The 13,712-nt window shown below is 51.8% G+C and overlaps 4 protein-coding genes across 4 annotated transcripts; 2 read left to right on the top strand and 2 right to left on the bottom strand.

Annotated features, from left to right (window-relative positions):
• Positions 1–3: 3 nt before the first annotated feature.
• DSM5745_04204 (AP-1 complex accessory protein LAA1) lies at positions 4–6,425 on the top strand (the record flags this gene model as incomplete). The annotated part of the gene is made up of 5 exons (XM_026746220.1): positions 4–2,463; positions 2,512–2,868; positions 2,926–4,203; positions 4,253–4,786; positions 4,836–6,425. 5 exons carry the CDS (start codon positions 4–6, stop codon positions 6,423–6,425), a joined length of 6,219 nt encoding a protein of 2,072 aa, XP_026605216.1.
• Positions 6,426–6,836: 411 nt separating this feature from the next.
• DSM5745_04205 (CCDC90 family protein) lies at positions 6,837–8,257 on the bottom strand (the record flags this gene model as incomplete). Its single annotated transcript, XM_026746221.1, has 2 exons — positions 6,837–7,018; positions 7,075–8,257. The coding sequence occupies 2 exons, from the start codon at positions 8,255–8,257 to the stop codon at positions 6,837–6,839; spliced, it is 1,365 nt and encodes a 454-aa protein (XP_026605217.1).
• Positions 8,258–8,529: 272 nt separating this feature from the next.
• On the bottom strand, positions 8,530–10,711 carry DSM5745_04206 (uncharacterized protein; the record flags this gene model as incomplete). The annotated part of the gene is made up of 2 exons (XM_026746222.1): positions 8,530–10,544; positions 10,600–10,711. 2 exons carry the CDS (start codon positions 10,709–10,711, stop codon positions 8,530–8,532), a joined length of 2,127 nt encoding a protein of 708 aa, XP_026605218.1.
• An 813-nt stretch (positions 10,712–11,524) lies between these two features.
• Positions 11,525–13,057, top strand: DSM5745_04207 (uncharacterized protein; the record flags this gene model as incomplete). Its single annotated transcript, XM_026746223.1, has 3 exons — positions 11,525–12,106; positions 12,162–12,479; positions 12,536–13,057. The coding sequence occupies 3 exons, from the start codon at positions 11,525–11,527 to the stop codon at positions 13,055–13,057; spliced, it is 1,422 nt and encodes a 473-aa protein (XP_026605219.1).
• Positions 13,058–13,712: the final 655 nt, after the last annotated feature.

Here is a 13,712-nt window from a genome sequence, read left to right on the forward strand (position 1 = left end):
CCAATGTCTTCAGCGGAGGTGGCCAGGTCATCCTCCGACAACAATACTAGCAACGATGCGACCCCTCGTGCGGAGCTCAACATCACCAAGCTCCATGCGCTGCCCTCCGAACAGCAGGACCTCTACCTCCTAACCTTCACCTCCGATCTGGTGCAGCACATTTCCGCTCTCGATAAAGCTCAGGTCTCCGCGGAGCAGAAATTCTTGAAGAAGGAGTTGTTCAAGGTCCTGACCCTCACCTCACCGACGATCACACGAGTTATCCGCAACAATCTCGGGCGATGCTTCGGCGCTATATTCAGCAAGGGAGACCGTGGGATATTGTTTGAGACCGTCACCGACCTGCTAGCCGTGCTGAATGCGGGCAAGAATGAAGCAGATCTTCGGACCAAGTTCGCTGCGGCTCATTGCTTGGGTGACGTCTTTGCTACGGCGGGGGAGAGCGTCTTCGCTCAGTCTGGCGCTGTCGTCACAAGTCTACTGAAGCTGTTGAAGCCTTCTAGTAATCATACGGGCTGTCGAGGATCCGTATTTGCTGTGTTGCGCAAGGTAGTCTGTGGCACTGGGGTTCCGGTGGATGAAGGCACCGCCCGAGATATCTGGAAGCAGGCGCGCAATGCCGCCACGGGTGATAAGTCAACGTTCGTACAGGTCCATGCCTGTCGCTGTCTTGAACAACTGCTCCATACGACACCTTATTTCGATAACGCGAACGACTTCGAGACATTGAAGGCAGTTGTATGGAAGGTTATCGACAGCCCGTTGGCACCCGTTCGACACGCCGCCGCAGCTTGTCTCGCCAGGGCACTCACGAAACTGCACGCAAAGGATGCTAGGATTATGCCTGCTCCGAAACCCAAGAAGGCAAAAAGGCAATCGAAGAAGCCTGGCCCTAGGCCGGGAGAGGATGAGGATGAGGCCGAGATCTCCGAGTCTTCTTCAGCCCCCAAGAAGTCAGAGTCTCGGCTATACTTCTTACTCCCAGACCTCCTGAAGCAGTTGTCAACACAGTATCTCCGGAGCACAACATCCAACCGAGCACGAGCGGGGATTGCGGTTTGTTACAAGCACGTTCTACGCATCTTGGGCGAGAAGCTTGTGGAAGAGCGGTATGACCAGATCGCTAATCACCTACTGTTTGATCTTCTGAACCACCCGACGGTGACATACAATCGTTTCCGATTGCTTATGACGAGGAAGGTTGTTGGGAGTATTCTGGAGGAAACTATTGGCCGTGATTCCCTCCGAGAGAATAGTCGTCTCACTGCAGCGAAATGGCTCATCAACGAGGTGCTCAAGGACTATCCGCAGGTTATCCAGGAGCGTCGCGAGCCTAGCAAGTACACGCTGACCAGTGCTTTGAATGCCCTCTCTTCCCTAATTTCTTCGCTGGGCTCTGCCTTTGTTTCCCTAGCCGAGAGTTGCCGTGATGCGTTGCTCCAAGTACTCGCTCATCCTAGCTATACTGTGCAAATCCACGCGGCGCACTGTCTACGGATATTTGTCCTTGCCTGCCCATTTCAGCTATTGTCATGCGTGACAATCTGCCTGAATAGTCTCAATCGCGAAGTCTCGCAGCTGTCGACTCCACGGCAGTCTCCACGCCGCTGTGTTGGCTATGCCAATGGCATGTCTGCGATGCTGAGTACATCTCGATTGCAGCCACTTTATGGTTCCGTCGAGATTTACTCTCGTGTGTTCACTCAAGCTACAGATCTCTTGAAGACCAGCAGCAACTCTGAGTTGCGTGCTGCCAGTACGCAGATTCAGGTGGCTTGGATCCTAATTGGAGGGTTGATGCCACTCGGACCTAGCTTTGTGAAGATTCATCTTTCTCAGCTTATGTTGCTGTGGAAGAATGCTCTACCGAAGCACTTGAGTCAAGAGAACTCTGCTAAGAAGGGCTATCTAGAGATGAGTTTTCTGGCACATGTCAGGGAATGCGCCCTCGGGGCACTACTTGCATTCATGGAGTTCAATGGCAAGATGATAACTGCGGACGGGGCAAGAAGAATCGCCGCTATGCTGCAAAACACCGTTGAATTTATCGACGAGATCCCGCGACAAAAGTCGACGATGGATATATCGCAGCGTCTCCACCCCTCCTTGCAACTACACGATATCGAGACTATGGTCCGACGGCGTGTCCTCCAATGTTTCGCGAAACTTCTCCATGCCCATCCGCTCAGCCACGCAGATGTGATCTCGCAGTCGAGTCTTCTGAGCTTGGCAATCTCATCTTTTGCTGACCCGGATGCCACCCAGTCTAGTCCTTTAGAGAGTTCAATCGCAGCGTCAACCGCGCAGTTTGAGAATCTCTGGGACCTGAGTGATAACTTCGGGTTCGGAGTAACAGGCTTAGCAAGGGATTACGTGAGGGCAACTCTCTCAGGGAAGCATGAGGGTGAGAGTGGTCCAGCCTGGTCGGCTATCGAATCAATGGACCAGGTTGTGGATGATACCGTAAGTAATTGCAACATCGATCTTCAAATCACCAATTGACCGTCGCAGTTGATATTCCCTATTTGCGACGCCAGTGAGAATGATTCAGTCCTGCTTTACTCCGCAAGGCGAGGAGACCGTCTTTCTGCCGATCCACACTCGACTGGTGTAGTAAATGCTGCGATCGAGCTGTTCTCAGTTGCTCTCGGGTTGCATGCACCAAAGGTCCAAGAAAGTAGCGTCGAACAGATTGCGACCTATCTCTCTTCAACAGGCTTGCAGCGCAATCCTGGGCGCAAAGCGGCTATGGTCGTCAACATATCCGTGGCGCTGCTTCATACCCTAAAGGTCGCTGTGAAGGAGAGTGGTCCAACCGTTGGCAAGCTTAGCCCTACAACAGAGAAGGTCATGCAGGAGCTTATTCAGGTACAATCTCCTAAGTTGATGCTGGCAACCCTGTGAAGTCAAGACTAATTATGTTAGAAATTTGTCCTTGATCCTGACCCAATTGTGCGGACAGTTGGTGTCGAGGCACTTGGACGCTTATGCGAGAACTCAGGAAATTCCTTCACTAACGCCCAGATCAACTGGGTGGTCGACACTATCGTTGCGAATAGGGAACCAAATGCACGTGCAGGCTGTGCCGCTGCGTTGGGCTGCATCCATGCTCAGATCGGTGGCATGGCAGCCGGTCTGCACCTGAAGACCATTGTTGGGGTCTTGATGTCGCTCTGTAATGACTCTCATCCGGTTGTTCATTTCTGGGCTCTTGGTGGTCTTGAAAAGGTGGCCAACTCTGCGGGCTTGACTTTTTCTCCCTTCGTCTCAAGCACTCTTGGAATGCTGGCTCAGCTATACAATGCTGATACCCATAACGAAGAGGCCGAATCTCTCGCTACGTCCAACATTGAGATGTCTTTCCTTACCCCTGTGGTAATTAGTCGCTGCATTGACTCTTTGATCAACGTTTTGGGTCCCGATCTACAGGATATTGCTAAAACGCGAAGCCTGATCCTCACGCTTTTACGGCAGTTTCAGCTGGAGGAGAATTCTGCATTGGTAACTGAGAGCTCAAGGTGCCTTGATCACTTGTCGCTATATGCGCCGGGGTACGTGGACTTCTCTGGATACGTCAAGCGCCTGCAGAACGAGCTTTCTGCTCAGGATGCTTTGATGAGAGACGTGGCTATTCGAGGCTTAACGAACTTGATGAAGCGAGACGCAACCGCTGTCATCGAAGCAGCGACTCCCGCTCTGGAGGAAGGGATCTGGCTTGCATTTGATGACACTCCTAATAACGCTATCCTGAAGAGCATGATCCGGGATTGGCTGCAACAGACTGCACTAACTGAGACCGAGCTCTGGATTCAACGCTGCCATGACACCCTAACAAAGACGCGCCTTAAAGTCGAAGACTTGCCGCCCATATCCGCAATAAAGCCCACAGCTACTGACCTACCGGATGATGAAGTCGCCGGCTTTGCGTCTGCGATTGCAGGTGCTGGTCCGGACGATAGCACGGGAGATGCTGTTGCCGGTCAGGAGCTTCTGAAATGGCAAACTCGGAACTTCGTTATGGGCTGTCTGAGTGAATTGTTGGAGTTGGTGCAGGAAGCGATTCTGCCAGATCAGACGATTCCCGCGGAGTTGGCTCTCCAGCAAAAGGTCGGGGATATCGTTAGGATGGCGTTCTCTGCATCAACCGCGAACGTGGTTGAACTGCGTGTTTGGGGTTTGAAGATCCTCGACCAAGTTCTGAAGGTAATCATGTCCTCTGCCATTTATAATTCTTATCTGATTTAACTTCTAGATGTTTGGCAAAACACCCGATCCGGACTTTGCAGAAGCCTCTCTACTTGAGCAGTATCAGGCTCAGATTGGGTCGGCTCTGACTCCGGCCTTTGCTGCAGATTCTTCGCCTGAGCTTGCATCGGAGGCGATCAATGTGTCTGCCACCTTTATTGCAACTGGTATAGTGACTAATGTGGAGCGAATGGGAAGGATCTTGAAGCTCTTAGTGCTAGGCCTCGAGAACTTTTCTGCGAACCCCGATACCACCGAGATAGGAGATCTCAAAGGCCTCAACTCCAATGCAAAAGTCATGGTCAAGATGGCGTTGTATGCAGCTTGGGCACGGCTTCAGATTGCAAGCATTGAGCACGAGTATCTCAATCAGGTTGTTCAGCCATACCTGCTGAAGCTTACTCCCCTTTGGCTAGCTTCTCTTCAAGAGTATGCCCGGCTTCGCTTTGAGCCGGATATCTCGGGCAGCCTTGGAACTGGTCCAGAGAGCGGTGATTTGGACGAAGTTTATGCCGCTCTTAACCGGGAGACTCTTCTCAAAGTGAGGACCCTGTTTCCAGTTTGTCGGTATATGCTAAGTGTGCCTGCAGTTCTATCAAGAAACTTGGTTGAGCCTTGTTGATGCTATTGCTGGCCTCGTGGAGAGGGATATTGACTTTGTTTTCGATGCTCTAGACGGCAAGGCACAGATCGAGGAGCGGGAGAAGCCCGAAGAAGAGGATAAACCCATCAGCGAAGAACCAAAGGGGAAGGGCGATGATATTAATTACCGTGATGAACCTGTTGCATTCTTTTTCGTGCTTTTCGGGTTGGCGTTTGAAGCCCTCGTTGACCAGTCAACGTCGGCCTCGCAGAGAATGGAGATTCTCCAGGCTCTCAAGAGAATCCTGAGACCCATAATCTCGGGTAACGCTATCTACCAAGATGCCATCTTCTCTGAAACAATGGACAGTCTAGACCGGCTTGCGTTGACCGAAGGGACTGCCGTTCAGAATGTCATTGTGGAGATAGCGCGAAACCTTGCCTTAGACCACCCTTCTGCGAAAGGTGGTGAAGACCGCAGCGACCATCTCTCGGATGATATTGAACAGCTGTTTGAGCTAACGCGGAGCATCATCCTCGTCCTTGCCGGCCTCCTACCTAACCTCCGAGAATCCACTACGATAGCACGTTTTAACGTGGGTTCAGATGACGCGCTGTCGCTCATCCGCCTCTCCCTTTCCTCTCTAGTCAACGTTGCCTCGATATTCCCATCCATCATTCGAAACGACCTTAACGCATGCATCCTCCACATCTTCAGCACTATCCTCGCCACAGGGCTCTGCCAGCAGGAAGTCGTCCCGCAAGCCCTTCCCACATTCAAACACTTCATCCTAAGCATCAGTAACCAGGAAGATACCAGCCTCAGTCCGGAGAACCAGGAAGAAAACCGCACCGTCGTCTCCCACCAACTCCGCGGCTGTCTCGTCCGCTTCCTAACAACCCTCACAATTGCCCAGCGCCGCGAGTCCGAGTCCTCCCTCCCCTGCGCCAAAAATACTCTCCTCACAATCACCATCCTCCTAACAACTGGTGGCCACCTCATTCCCCCGCATGACCCTATTCTCCCTCAAATCCTCAACGAACTCCTCGATTGCCTCCAGGACGTCGGCCTCGCTAGCGTTGCGGCGGGCTGTATCCGCTCGATCCTCCTCTCACCGACTACTAAATCACCCACTGATCAAGTCATCGCCCGCTATCTGATCCCAAGGCTTATTTCCTTCCTCGTCGGCACACCAGCTGAGTCAGGAGAAATCCCCAACGACCCGGAGAACTCACGAACCATCATTGCGCGCACGCTAGTCTCTTGCGTGACCATGCCGAGCGCAACGATCTTCGCCTCAGAAGAAACATCAACAGCCATCTCCCTGGTCATTTCGTGTCTCCTTGCGCGCGCTAAACGCGAGGGCTCACCCGTTTACGCCGAGACAGCTGTGTACCTCCTCGAGCTAGCGAAGACCGACCAGATTATCTTCAGGACGCTCGTTGGCTCGATGAATCCTGTTCAGAAGTCGCTCCTTGAAGAGGTTCTACGAAGCGGTAATGTTGGTGGTGGCGGTACCGCGGGGCGGCCGCAGGAGGCGCAGAACGGAGGTGGGCAGCAGAGTATGCCGAGTATTGCGCTGCGGTTTGATTTCTAGGTATGCATGAGTTATGAGGTGAGGAAGTAATGTGGCTCTTCTACTTTATGTGTTGTGTTTATGATTCTATTTTTATACCATTATATATATATATATCTCGCCTTTTTGTGCATTGGAGCTTCCGGATCAAACATCACAAACCTTGACTTTGAATGCTAATAAGTGTCGTGGGTATCAATAATGTTTTCAAGCAATAGTATGCATAGGTAGAGAAATTGACTCAAAAAAATCACATAGGGAATGCTTAACCACTGAAATATGAAGGAAAAAACCGGCCAGGCGTGATCAAACTGCAACTCTCAGTGAAGTCTAAAAAAAGTCTCAAGTCTATAATGTATCCGTAACATGCTTAAGAGATATAATGTACAAGGAAGAGAGCTGCCGGAGTTGGCTGTGTCGATATCTCAGCATCTAGCCAAGAGATTCGCTCAGATGCGCCACAGGAACAACGTCCTGAGGACCAGGCGTGGCCAACACAGCAGGCGTGCGGGACTCTGTCGGTTCTTTGGGAGGGGCTTCCTGCTTCTTCTTCTCAGCGCCAATCTGGGCGGCTCGTTGAGTAGATGAGTAGCGGAGGAAGACAAGAATCATGACTACGACACTGTTAGTGGATGTGTACGTAACGGAAGAAAAAAACAGGAGAACATACAAGCACTGGTTGCAATTGCCAACGCAGCTCTCCGGGTAAGAATCCACCTCAACCCCTCAATCTCACTCTTGCTATCACTGTTCAACGAGACCGTGATCTTGTAATTGAGCTCTTGCACTGACGTATCGATGCTCCGCTGCAACTCCCTCACCGTCATTTTATGGTCATTGAACATACCCTTGATATCATCCTTCAAACCGGAAAGTTCCTGGTTTGTGCGCTGCGACAGAATATCGGCCTCGTGTTCTAGTGCTGTCCTAGACGTGCGCTGGCGCTGGATCTCTGAATTGCGAGCGGTCTGTAAGCTCGATTGGAGCTCTGAGCAGGCTGCTTGGAAGAGATAGGTTTCGTTCTCGACGTCGGATTTGGAGGTGAGGTTTTGTTTGGCGAAGTCGAGGTTGTTCTGGAGAATCTGGCGGACGCCTTTCATGATCGTAATGGATTGCTTGTCTGTGAAGCCGCCCTTTGCGAGATCTTGGACGAGTGAGTAGGTATCGAAATGGTGCACGTAGGGTGGTGGGCCCATATGCGGGGGTTGGTTATGAGGCGCTGTTGAGGGTGTGAGGTAGGAAGAGGGGGAGGGCATGTGGAGGACGCCTTCCAGCGGATTCCCGTCTAGCAGTGGAGATTTGGGTGTTTCTTCAATGGGCTGTTCGTCAACTTTTGGTTTCTGCTGTGGTTGCTTTGCTTCGACGATTTCCGGTGTAGCAGCTTCCTCTTCCTCCTCTTCCTCCTGAGGCTCTCTTGCTTCCTCATTCGGATTCCTGTTCTCAATCAACTGTGCTCCTTTGTCGCCTTCCGATTGCTTGAAAGCAGCGGAGGAATCTTCTGTTGCTTCAGATAGCTTAGACTGCCCCTGAGACTCTGACTGGGCTTGTTCCGGCGTGGAGGCAGCATCACTCGTCTTCTCCGATGGCGATTTGGAGCTAGATTCCTCGTTTAAGCTCGAGGTGGAGTCATCCTTTGGTCGCGACGGCGGAGGGATATTAGGTTCGACAGCCGGACCATATCGTCGTTGTATAGAGCCTTGGGCACGGTGTCGAGTGGTGTGGAAGGGCGCTCGCGAACTCCGGGTTGGGCGGGCATTCGAGGGCACGCGGAGGGAGCGATACGTGGACGGTTCGCAGGACTTGACCGCGCGCATCAAATTCGGGTAAAGGAACGGGAGTCGTGGAGACGCCATCGTGAGTTATGACACCGGCGATGGCTCTCGTGGGATTGAAACCGAACTGACAGCAGAGAAATTGAGCAGGTGAGTCAGTTGTAGTTGACCGGATGAAGCTCGAGCCCAGACCGGTCCGGTGGGCATTTTTCCCGCGGCCAACGACAGCCCGAGGCGTGCCGTGACGTAAGCGGTGAAGCCCCCCGCGGAAACGGTATACGGAGTACGATGCCGTCCAAGAGTCATCTATGATGATGGTCTATGATGCTATATTTACATGATGTATGCTGCTTCTAAACAGTCTCAACCGCTAGTAACCCAAACAGCAGCCGTGTCCGGTGCCAGTACTCATGTGCTCTCTGATCCAGGGTCTTGCTGATTGATTCCCCCTCAGGTCCAAAGCTCTTTCGAAGCTTCTCTGCAACTTCCTGCAGTGGACTTTGCTGCGTTTCTTTGTTGGTAGTTGCGCTGTTCAGGAGAATATTGTCGAAGTATAATTGCAGAGCGGCATCATGAAGATGTGCGTCGCCTGAGCCACCAGACTGGTCGTCCCCATTCTGGACTGGTGTTTCGTCTTCGTTCTCCGGTTTAGGCTGTTCTGCCGGGGACTCCATGTCGCTGAGGTATGTGGAAATACGTTCCGAGACCTCTTTCTGAAGAGCATTGTGAAGAACATAGACGGTAGACATATCCCAAACTCCATGGCCATGCCGATCCATAGAGTCCACCATCTTGCGCATGAACTTGAATGTTGAGGGTGATGGCTGAATAGGAAGCTCAGGGTTGCCTTCCCATAGCGTCCTTCCAGCTAGCGTCTTAGTACGGGGGTTCACCGAGGCCACGAAGTATAAAGGCCGGGTAGCCGCGATAACCTCTGCCGCAAGTATTTCTTGCAGTCCAGGAACAATGTCTTTTGAGAATTCCGTATCTCTGGGAACGAATTCATGCGGGAGATCCCTCCGAACCAGTCGAATGAGTTTCAGCATGAATGCAACCTTGTCGCCTCGATCTGATTCCCGGATAGATGCGAACGCCTCACTAAATGATGTCTGGAGAGCATTAAAGGCCTGCCGAACAGCTGCTTCAAGAGCATCCCACAGAATCTTTGGATCGTCCTCATTCAGGACTGCTGCAATGTCGATGTCAAGATTCTCATCCGTGGCTTCATCGACCATGTCAGGCCATCGAACATCTCGTACGGCGTAAACAGAATCCCTGAGGCTTTCGATAGTGATAAGCCAGGCTCGGTATTTCTCCGTTACAGTAGATATGCATGCATCTCGCCCGAGTAGCCTATCGGTGACAGACTCTTTGAAAGAAGCTGCACCATTAGAGTAATCAAGCGAGATCAGTTCGTGGTCCCACAAGGACTGAGCATCACCATGGGCTACGCCCCAATTTGAGACCGCAGATGTGACAGCTTGACCAAATGTTTCCAGATCCTTGGATTTGTCAGATAATATGCCCGTGAGCCGGCTGTTGAACACGGCCCTGAGGCCTTCTAAAACCTGCAACGTTGAATGGGTAGGTGTAGAGCTCCAAGAGCAAAGCCAGAGGTCCAACGTTTCTTTGCGAAGTTGAAGCAGCTGCGAGAAGTCCACCCAGGTCGTGAGACTAGCTTGACCGCGGCGCACAAATTCCTCGAAAGCGCCCTTTGACCATTTCTTGATCGTCCGCTCTGTGTCTTGTTTGGATTGTTCATTGACCTTGATCCACGGTGTAAAGTTGATAATATCTGTAGTAACCCAGCGACCCAACACATCAATTGAAAGGTCGTCAAGATTGCGAATGTCCGGGTCGGTGAGCAGGGGTCGAGATTTCAGTTTGCCCAGCACATCGGTGAACCGACGGGAAAGTAGTGTTTTGGACACCTGTAGAGTCTGGACATAAAGACGCAAGGCAGCTAATATGCCTTCTCCTGAAGCTCTGACATCATCTAGCTGCGCCGCAATAACGTCCAAGCGAATCTTGTGGTAGTATACAACAGCGTCATCCGACGAAGAACTCGTGGACAAGCAGTATGCGGCTAGGGCTTCGATAATTTCCTCAGTAGTTGACTTGGCACTGGCCATACGTTTATCAATCCGGCTCCGGAGACCGCGACGGAGCGAAGCAAGCTGATTGCGCAGTGTCTCCAGAAACGGCGGCGCAGACTTCTGCTCGGACAGATGTTTATGAAGGAGGCGAGAGATGACCAACAGCTTCGCTACCAGCAGCGGCGAGCCTCGCTTTCTCAACATCTTCGATATTAGCACCGAGCACCGATGAAGTAGTGCAAGCTGAGCTCCGAGAGCGCGCTTTGCCGCATCTAAGCTTCATATCAGCTGACCCGTTCAGATAGTTATTCCATACCCAAACCATACCCTGATCCGTCGTCTCGTTATTGATCTGGTTCAAGTGCGCATACTTCTTGCCCACCAGTCGTGGATTGCATCGCCGTCCGATGTCGCCTAGGCTAGCATCCACATCCTCCATATTGCGGCTCATAACCACGATTGTCTCGGCAGTACCAACAAGCTCTCGGTATCGGGTACTATGAAAGCAATCGCGGTTAGCTATGAATGAATATGAGGTTCGGTACGACATGCCCAACAAGAGCCCGGAGCTTCTCCTTATTGCTCGCAATGTCCCGACGGAGTTCTTGCTCCACGCGGCGCACTGTGGGAATTGGGTATTGGAATGCATCCTGCCATGATTTCAGGCTCTGGGGATCGGGACCGTCCGATGCCATATTGCAGCAAGGCAAAATGCCGATAGAAAGGCCAGCGACCTCGGGGTGATTGAACAAGTATCGCGATAAGCTATGCGGTTGCCTGAAGAGTGAGGCACCACACTGGGTCAGTCTAGACTAGTCTACATTGGGACTAGATTAGCTTCAGCTCCAGGTAAGTTTCCGGTGCGATCTGGTGCCGCTTTTACAGCTTTATACTTCTATCAAATGTATCGGCTATTTACATATGGCTATGGCTAGATGAGGGAGCATTGCTCATAATAGTCTGTATTTGGATCCAAGTCCTATGAGCCTAGCACCAATTCCAAATGGTTACTTATGCCATCTTATTGCCGGCATGGGGTGGTGCCATTTTCATCTGCACCTCGGCACTGGTCGGTTAGCTATACTACGGGCCCAGTCATGCAAGAGGGGGAGTAGCCGTCGCGAGTTCTTAATCCACGTTTAACCCCAGATTTCCTCTCCATTTCTCCAATACTTTACGGATACTTCAGAGTAAGGAGTACTATTCCGTCTTTTCTTCCCTTTCCTTAAGCAGCCATCGCCTCCTACCAACCATGACGTCGTCTCCTTGCCTGGTCAACAGTCCGAACGGACACATCCCAGCGTCGCAACGAATCCCAGCTATCGCTCGCCCCTTCGTCTCCCCTCGCGCCCTCAAAACCCTCGATGCAGTCGAAAAGTTCGTCGAAGAAGAATGTATCCCCGCCGACGCCGTCTACAACCAAGCGCTTGGCGAGACAACGCAAGAGCGCTTCTCGGCGCACCCTCAGATCATGGAAGACCTCAAAGCCAAGGCCAAGCAATTGGGTCTCTGGAACATGTTCCTGCCCAGGAACCACTTTGCGAACGAAGGCGCCGGTTACAGTAACCTGGAATATGGGATCATGGCGGAGTATCTGGGGCGGAGTCTGACGGCCAGCGAGGCGACGAATTGCGCGGCGCCGGACACGGGGAATATGGAGGTCTTTGCGAAATACGGCACCGAGGAACAAAAGAAGAAATGGTTGAGGCCGTTGTTGGATGGTGAAATTCGGTCTGGGTTTTTGATGACGGAGCCGCAAGTTGCGAGTAGTGATGCTACGAATATTGAGCTGAGTATGAAAGAGGATGGTGATTATTTTGTTCTTAATGGGCAGGTACTTACACCTACTTTTTCTCGATTTGTTTGGGTTATACTGATGGCGGAGATAGAAATGGTGGGCGAGCGGCGTTGGTGATCTCCGGACCAAGGTCTTCCTCGTTATGGGCAAGTCAGATCCAACAAATGCAAACAAATACAAGCAACAAACGGTGATTGCTGTATCATCCGATACGCCCGGGATTACGATCAAGCGCATGCTTTCGGTCTTAGGCTATGACGACGCGCCCCACGGCCACGGACATGTATACTTCGACAATGTTCGCGTCCATAAAAGCAACGTGATTCTAGGCGAAGGGCGCGGTTTCGAAGTCGTTCAAGGCCGTCTCGGACCTGGTCGAATCCATCACGCAATGAGATCAGTGGGCGCGGTATGTTCTCTTTGGACTTTTGTTAGACGGGTTTACTGACAGACATTTGATACCAGGCAGAGAAAGCCCTCGAATATTTCCTAGCCCGAGTGAATGACCCTCGCAAGAGGCCCTTCGGCAAACAATTGAGCGAGCATGGGATTATGCTGGAGCGCATCGCCAGATCACGGATCGAGATCGACGCCGCTCGTCTGGCAGTTCTCAACGCTGCCATCATGATCGACCAGGGAGATGCCAAGCATGCTCTCAAGGAAATTGCCGAGGTCAAGGTCCAAGTGCCGCGCATGTTACAAGAGATTGTGGACCGTGCGATACAGGCATACGGTGCCGGTGGAGTGTCACAAGACTTCCCGTTGGCCAACATGGCATCTGGAGCGAGGACGATGAGAATCGTTGACGGCCCTGACGAGGTGCACATGTTGCAGCTGGGCCGCAATGAAAACAAGCGCGGCAAGGCCCTGCTGAGCAAGATCGAAGCGCAAAAACAGAAGACACAAGCGCTACTCAAGCAATATGATATGGAGGAAAAGGATATACTGCAGCTTGACCGGCGCAGTGGACCGTCGTCGAAACTGTAGGCCTCGCTGTCTGCTGCAATGAGCTGAAGGCTGGCGACAAAGGTCATATAGCTGCAGAACTATTCCGTATTTAGCAGTCATTTGAAAGCACCCTAAACAGACAATAATCCACCAGTATGCGTACCTTGCAGTTAGGGTTGGTCAAATTTGATAATTTTACGTTACATGCCATATATGCATAAATTAAGCGTCCAATCATCAAAGGCCGGCTGGCCCAATTGGCAAGGCGTCTGACTACGAATCAGGAGATTGCAGGTTCGAGCCCTGCGTCGGTCATTCTTTTTCCTTTTTCTTCATCTTTCGTCCTCTGAATTAGCAGGATCGTGTGGGGTGTTTGGGAATTTTTTGCGGGCTAGGCACTGAGCAGCGCACGTGATCCTATCCTACCCAGACCCCGACTCCCTAACCCCGGCTTAAAAGCGGCACCATCAAAAGCTCGTTCACGTAATCCGTATCACCACTGTGCCTCGGCTCGTCGGCCTAGGCCCCCCGCAAAACGGCCCAGCAGTCCCCCAGGACGTGATTTTCGGTTCTCGGTACTGCCTTACCTTATATTACAGGAGGCTGCTGATTCTGATCTACTCCATTGTCTGTTTACGCTCTCTTCATATCTTACAATCCGCCGTTATCACCCTTAAACCCGCTCGGTCCGCAT

The sequence above is a fragment of the Aspergillus mulundensis genome (assembly GCF_003369625.1).
Source record: "Aspergillus mulundensis strain DSM 5745 chromosome Unknown scaffold_3, whole genome shotgun sequence".
NCBI lineage: Eukaryota > Fungi > Ascomycota > Eurotiomycetes > Eurotiales > Aspergillaceae > Aspergillus > Aspergillus mulundensis.